At 32.4% G+C, this 6,649-nt stretch overlaps 2 protein-coding genes across 4 annotated transcripts; one reads left to right on the top strand and one right to left on the bottom strand.

Moving 5' to 3' along the window:
• Positions 1 to 1,949: 1,949 nt before the first annotated feature.
• Positions 1,950 to 4,990, bottom strand: LOC106111758 (uncharacterized protein C19orf47). The gene is made up of 6 exons (XM_013293902.1): positions 4,873 to 4,990; positions 4,574 to 4,745; positions 4,375 to 4,496; positions 4,187 to 4,286; positions 3,640 to 3,725; positions 1,950 to 3,551 (listed from the first exon to the last, which is right to left on the bottom strand). Exons 1-6 carry the CDS (start codon positions 4,889 to 4,891, stop codon positions 2,971 to 2,973), a joined length of 1,080 nt encoding a protein of 359 aa, XP_013149356.1. The 5' UTR covers positions 4,892 to 4,990; the 3' UTR covers positions 1,950 to 2,970.
• A 218-nt stretch (positions 4,991 to 5,208) lies between these two features.
• LOC106111789 (sex-regulated protein janus-A-like) lies at positions 5,209 to 6,359 on the top strand. 3 transcript variants are annotated; one of them, XM_013293940.1, is made up of 3 exons: positions 5,209 to 5,284; positions 5,613 to 5,833; positions 6,051 to 6,359. In XM_013293940.1, the coding sequence occupies exons 2-3, from the start codon at positions 5,660 to 5,662 to the stop codon at positions 6,243 to 6,245; spliced, it is 369 nt and encodes a 122-aa protein (XP_013149394.1). In that variant the 5' UTR covers positions 5,209 to 5,284; positions 5,613 to 5,659; the 3' UTR covers positions 6,246 to 6,359. The 3 variants fall into 3 exon arrangements, with proteins under 3 accessions (XP_013149394.1, XP_013149392.1, XP_013149393.1); XM_013293938.1 differs by lacking the exon at positions 5,209 to 5,284 and adding an exon at positions 5,340 to 5,519 and having other exon boundaries at positions 5,592 to 5,833; XM_013293939.1 differs by lacking the exon at positions 5,209 to 5,284 and adding an exon at positions 5,341 to 5,519.
• Positions 6,360 to 6,649: the final 290 nt, after the last annotated feature.

The following is a 6,649-nucleotide window of genomic DNA, read 5'->3' as shown; positions in this document are numbered from 1 at the left end:
AGTCTTACAAAACACACAAAACAATTAGTAAAAACTATATAAACTACCATTACAGCCCAGGTACCATAGGCCCTAGCCATGTCCCTTAAATTTTACTTATTTAATCAATACCAAAACATAAAACAAAAAAACATTAATTCACACCTTTTAATCACTTCACACAAATTATAATCTTTGTAAAAACACAACACTAAAAATCAATGAAATAAGTTTTTTTAGAATCTATTTCATTACCTTTCTCCTCATGATGGGCGTTGTTGGATGTACGAACGCGGGAGCGGCACTGCAGAGCCGCGCAACTATTCACCACCTTTTATTGAAAAGCGCGCGAAATACGCACCTGACATTTTCCGACAATCCCGCGCTCCGTTATGTCATACCTTTAAATAAATACTAAAATAAATAATATTATGTGATTGAATGTAACCCGAATGCACTCCTCTTGTTGATAATAGCAAATTCACTTGATAGAAGATTACATAATAACGAGTTAAAGGTAACCAACGACACTAATAAAAAGTACAAATAATAGAAACAAAGTTTGATTACAACGGCGTTTGGGCGCCCTCACCCGTTCCGCTTTTCGTAACGAAAAAGGCCGTTGTATTATGAATTGCAATCATTACATTTAAAATAAGATTTAATTTAAATTAATTACTGCAACACAATCGCCAATATTTAAAAATAAAGAATTGTTAAGCACCATAGCGTGCAACTTCGTATAATCTTAACTTATTTATTTATTTACTAAGATAAACCAACAGGACAAAATGATGACACATACATTTTTACACATTATCTCTACTCTACTATTCTAAAGAGGAAAGATTTGTATTTTTGTAAAAACTCTAAAACTACTGGGCCGATTTTAAAAATTCTTTTGCTGTTAGAAAAGTAATTTAACTGTGAGTACCATAGGGTATATTTTTAAATTTAACAGCGTCTAAATCGCGAGCAACAGCTGGTCTTAAATAAAGTTGTGCAAGATAGCTTCACGGCGAGAGATGACAAGGCTAAATTGCGAACTTACGACCCTTATTAAATCGGTTGAGTATTAAATATTTCTCAGCTACAAAACTATTGTTAAAAAAGCCATCACAAAATTCAATTGAACATTAAACAGCCGCTGTGAAAGGATTAGTTTCATGCTTCGCCGAAGCTTACAAAATTGAGCTGATAAATTGAAATACAGCTACGTGCTATAGGACTATTACAGAATGGAGAACGATGAGCATACATCATCAGCTCCCTCCCATGGCATGATTGAAACCTAGGATCTAAATATTACAATTAAAATTAACACGAATAAACGTATATCTTCCATGTTATATTGAATGTGATTTGGACATTAATTGAAAGCGAAAAGGGAATAAGCGGTTACGTTATATAACGCAAAATTTATGTGGGCATTTAATGAATCCGGGTATATTGGAGCAATTGAGTTGTGCGTGTCGGACGGAAACGAGCGGCGACGCATGCTTCAAACTGTAAATACAGATATACTTCAATATTTTATATGGAACTATGTGGATCTTTTCTTAAAATCACAATTATCATTTTTAAAAATAAATATAGAAATAATTACATTATGTCATTATAGATGGATCAATTTGAAGTAAAAAATAAAAAAAGTCAAAAATTGATAATTCAGATTTGTCTTTCGTCGATGTGTCTAGTATTTTTTGTTCCGTTGATGTTTCGAAAATTAACTCCCACAAAAAATATCGAACAAGATGACAAGTTCAGTTACTTTCACGAACGGTTAGAAAATTGTGTAACAAAGTTTGTGACTTTTTCTAAAAAGATAAAAATAAGTAAAGTTTTACGTTACAAGGGACTAATTCAATACTTGTTAAATTGCTATTTGCAATTAGAAATAGGTTAGTCCATTGTGTAGATTATAAGTAAAACTTTATGTTGTACTAAGGAGGAAAAGTAAAGAATTTGCGAATTATATATTTTAATTTATTATCAATATTTACAAAACTTAATCTATTTGATGTCAAACGTTTCTTATAATTATAAAATTACAATCTATCACAAAGGTTGAAATAAACCGGATAAGCAGAAATGATCGGGTCCTACACCATAGACAACCTCTACGGTGCACCACATAACGATTAAAAAAAAACAATCAATTTTCTAACTGGCCAATCCCTGCGATTATAGTTTTTTTTTAAAGTACCATTTTAAAACAAAATCAAACCTTTACAAGCGCTGCAAATGTGCTAGAAAAATTTAATGATACCTTAAAACAAAAATTGGTATACAAAATAATTATTTACTTTTTAAATTAATTTACGTACTTTTGGATTAAAACGAAAACGAAAAATTTAACTGAGGTTACCATGGTTTTTAATACAAATTGCCTTCATTTGAGTTAAATAAAACGCAATATTAAATCAATTTCAAGTTACCTAAATGCCGAACACTTATTCACACGTATTTTTAACAACAACAGAAATAAAAATAGATTCTTCTTGGCCTCATAATTTGGCCTATGGCAATAATAATATGTACGCACGGAAAGCACTTACATATCGGATATCTTAGAAAATATCAATATATTTTTAGTAATTAACATATAAAAAAGTCAATGCAAGTTTCCACATGTATAAACCTACAAAGTTATGTAGCTTTCAGCAGTGGTGCTAGTATAGCATTTATTTTGTTCTAAAATATATGCTTTAGTACTGAGAATAACACACTAGTCTTTAGTGTTATTGGCGCCCATCGGGCCAGATAGGTTAGTTGCACTATATAAGATGTAAATTCAAGAGAAACATCAAGTAAAAATTAAATTAACTAAGATGTTACTTATACTTAAAACAATTTAAATTTTTTATGACGTAATTAGAAAGAAATACTCCGAGAAAACAAAGTTTCTTTTCAGATTATCAAGCACCACATGGCAGAATCAAATGTTAATCACCTTCTCAATAATTCTTCAATAAAAAAAAAATCGTGTCATCAAACACCTAATCTATTGAAAACATTTCTTGTGATGGTCAGATCTTTAGGACTCTTATTTCCTAATCTAGACTTAACTCCAACATCCTCCGGCATAGACAATCTTCGCTCTGGTTTGTTAAATACCTGTGTGTGTTTTGGCGTCAAAACTTTCTTAATGACATTGACAGGTGGATTCTTTGGTGCTGGAACTTGATTATTCAAAATATTCTTTTTAGTCCCTTCAATTTCTTTATATTCTACATGAGTTGAGAATTTGACAGATTTTGCTTTAGGCAATGCCAGTTTTTCTTTGACACTGATTGGGCTTTCATCAGCACGCATTGTCCCGACTGCAATTTTCCTTACATTATTCTTAGATGCAGTAACCATATATACTTTTTTCACTATAGGAACCCCTTTAAGTATGCCCTTGTATTTAAGAGCGTCCTTTTGAATTGGGATAACTTGAACATTATCCTTCTCTTCAGACTTCGAGCCCAATCTAGAAAAAATCTGTTTAGAAACTGGTTTTAGTGTGACAGGTTTGGCAACTTCAGAATTCCCCAAACGCGCAAATACAGTCTGTTTACTAGATGCACCTGTAAAAAAAATTATTACATAGTATATAGTGCAATCTAAAATATGAAGTATTCATTTTTTTTTTATTTTTTATGTACAAAAACATACCATTATCTTTAACCGCAGTAGTTTGTGGTGCCAGCGACGAAAAACGAATATGCCGTGCCTTTTTCATCTCCACCTCATTGTCATCACTGAAATTTTGAGTCATCATTAAGACATCAGTGGTAGAACCCGCTTTAACATCTTAGCACGAATGGGCCGACTCCCCCAGTGTAATACCACGACCACACAGAAGACACGCGTGAAATGGGAGTAATTTAGTGTTTCGTCTGATGAGTGTGGTGCCGGAGGCCTAATTTAAGTCCCTTTCTCTTCAGCACTCTTTTCAAATAAGGAGGGGATGGAAAGGGGAAGTGGATTTGACGGTAGAGGAGATGCATAGGAAGGGGAAATATCCTCTTTATGTGCATCTCCTCCTCCATCGGATAAAGGTAGGCAATGTATCTGCAATTGCGGATGTCTATGGGCAGTGGTCGCTTTGCCATTTTGGCGGATTTAGGTGCCTGGTTGCTCATTTGCCAGCTTGTGTTATAAAAAAAAAAACATGGAGAAAATAATTTCAACAACTATATACTAGTAAAATACTACAAACCTCATTTCATTTGATTTCCTTTTCTGTAATGATGAATTTACAGGAGAGGTTTCCTGTACTTGTGGATTGCGTGTGTAGTGTTCTAGTATACGGCTTGCAGCTGCAAAGTGTACAACTTATAATTATTATTTACGATTCTTTAGTATAAGTACACTACACAAAGTTTTAGAAGCATCTGAAGAACTGACGTGATGAAGGCTGTGTTACAGTTGCACGACCTGTGACAGCAGCTACGGGTACCTTGGTTGCCACCGCAGTGGTGCTAAGCACTCTGTCGCGAGCAGTACTTTCGTGTACTTGCTTAGCATGCCTAGAAAAATCGAAATTTTGTTATAAAGTTATGCATTAATTAATTGTTTTTGGATTAATTTAAATATTAAACCTAACCTCAGTATAGCAATAACATCTCCCATTCGTGTGATGCCCATATCTCGGAGATATTCCTTGTTCAAATCAAGCAACATGTCATTTTGTATGCGATTCTCTGTAAAAGTCAGAGCGTAGGTTGCGCCTACATCTGACGGAATACCCGCTGCTGTAAAGAAGTTTACCCACAAACCTGAAATGAAGAAAATATGTATAGGCATTAATCAAATCACTGAAGGCTAAGTATCAAACCAAAACATTCGGTGGAAATAGAACATTTCATTTTGTTATATAAGCTAATATACAGATTTCACACTAACTCGTGAGGTTTGATTCCATTTTAATGATTGGATTAATATCTAAAGTAATAAATAAACAATGAACACAAGGAAAGTATCAGATTTCAGAAATCTTTTTGACTGATTTTGACACAATTTGACTACTTTGACAACTTGACAACCTGTGTGTCAATGTATCACAGATGATAAAAAGATGGTAATACGTTACAAAAGTTTAAAAAGGACGATAACAATATTAAATCTAATTGATTTTCATTATAGGTACTTAAAAACTTATATAAACTTATAGGGGATGGTAATTCAATTTTAACAAAAAATATGATTTTTTGAAAAAAATTGTTCATTGTCAGGGCTGGATTTAACTGTCAAGTTAGGTATCTATCGGTGTCAGTTTCAGATTCTTTTTTGACACCTTGAAATTTTGAATTTTAAGGTATGTAAAATAATAAAAATTTAAAACAACATTATTTTGGGTTGTGAATATTGATTTTCGTGTTAACCATTGTTTTTTCAATTTTACAATTTTTGCCTTTACTGTGCGATACGAATAAGTAGTATCATTTTAGATATGCAAAAAATTGTGTGCAGCACATTTCTTCATCGCAGCCCTTTATTCCAATCAAATTATCAAAATTTCAACATATTTCAATCAACTAAATTACATTTAGGTATATAATTAATCGCCACTACAACAGGCACAATTATTAGTTAAATGACATATATACTAGCTAATTATTCAGTCAATGTTTACCAATTTACAGCTGCCTCTTGTTTACAACAAAAACATCCTGGAAAAAAAATTACAAAAATGTCTTCATCAGGAGTAACTTTGAATGCCATACCAAAAGTAGATATTGATAAGTCTGGTGTGTTTAAATATATTTTAATTAATGTTACGGACAAAAGTAAGCAAGAGGAAAGTCCAGTCACAATTGTTAGAGGTTATGCCCACTGCAACTACCACTCTGATATATTGGATGAGGTACAGTATTCTATGGTACTGCTTGTACAAATACATATTTTGGTTCAAAAAGTAATAGCCGTAGCCAGTAGGAATTTAATTAATTATTCACTATGCATTTGTAGATTATAGTTCAGTCGGGAGAACTATAAGGCTCACTCCTCTGTAATATCCACCCTTAATGCTGTTATCAAACAGCTTAATGTTTGTGTTTTGATATGCTTTTTATTATTTTTAGGTTGAAAGTAAGCTTCAACCATTGCAATGTGAAGTGTTGGGAGGTGGCCGTATTTCACATGATGCGGACTTTAAAAGGATTAAAATATATGGTTATTCACAAGGGTTTGGGAAAGCAGATCACGAGGTCACTGCTAACATTATTAAAGATGCATATCCTAATTACACCATCACAATAAGTGATGAAGGTTATTAAGCTAATAAATCTGCCTGCAAGACAAGGCTGTTTGAATTTAATACTTTGATATGTGTATGTATAGAATACTGTGAGATAAAATAATAAACTGCCAATTTTGTATGAGTATCTTTATTTCCTTGTTTTATTAACTGTATTAATGCCTAATTGTTAAAACTAAAAAAATTGTGATTTTTTTAACAAACTAAAATGTCATCGGAACTATTCATATTTAGATTGGCACTGTGCCAAATTTCTTAAAATTCTGGTGCTCCGTAATCCCATTTTTATTCGTATTTAATATATTATATTCGTATTCAATTTATATATTTTTTTCATTTAAGTAACACATTGTTAATATACAAATTATTTTTACCTGATAAAGCGACAATTTTCGATCTCTTTGGCTGTAAGATTAATGTCTT

This window comes from Papilio polytes, unplaced genomic scaffold, assembly GCF_000836215.1.
Source record: "Papilio polytes unplaced genomic scaffold, Ppol_1.0 DF824146.1, whole genome shotgun sequence".
In the NCBI taxonomy this organism is placed as follows: domain Eukaryota; kingdom Metazoa; phylum Arthropoda; class Insecta; order Lepidoptera; family Papilionidae; genus Papilio; species Papilio polytes.
This window is presented reverse-complemented; position numbering and strand designations above follow the sequence as displayed.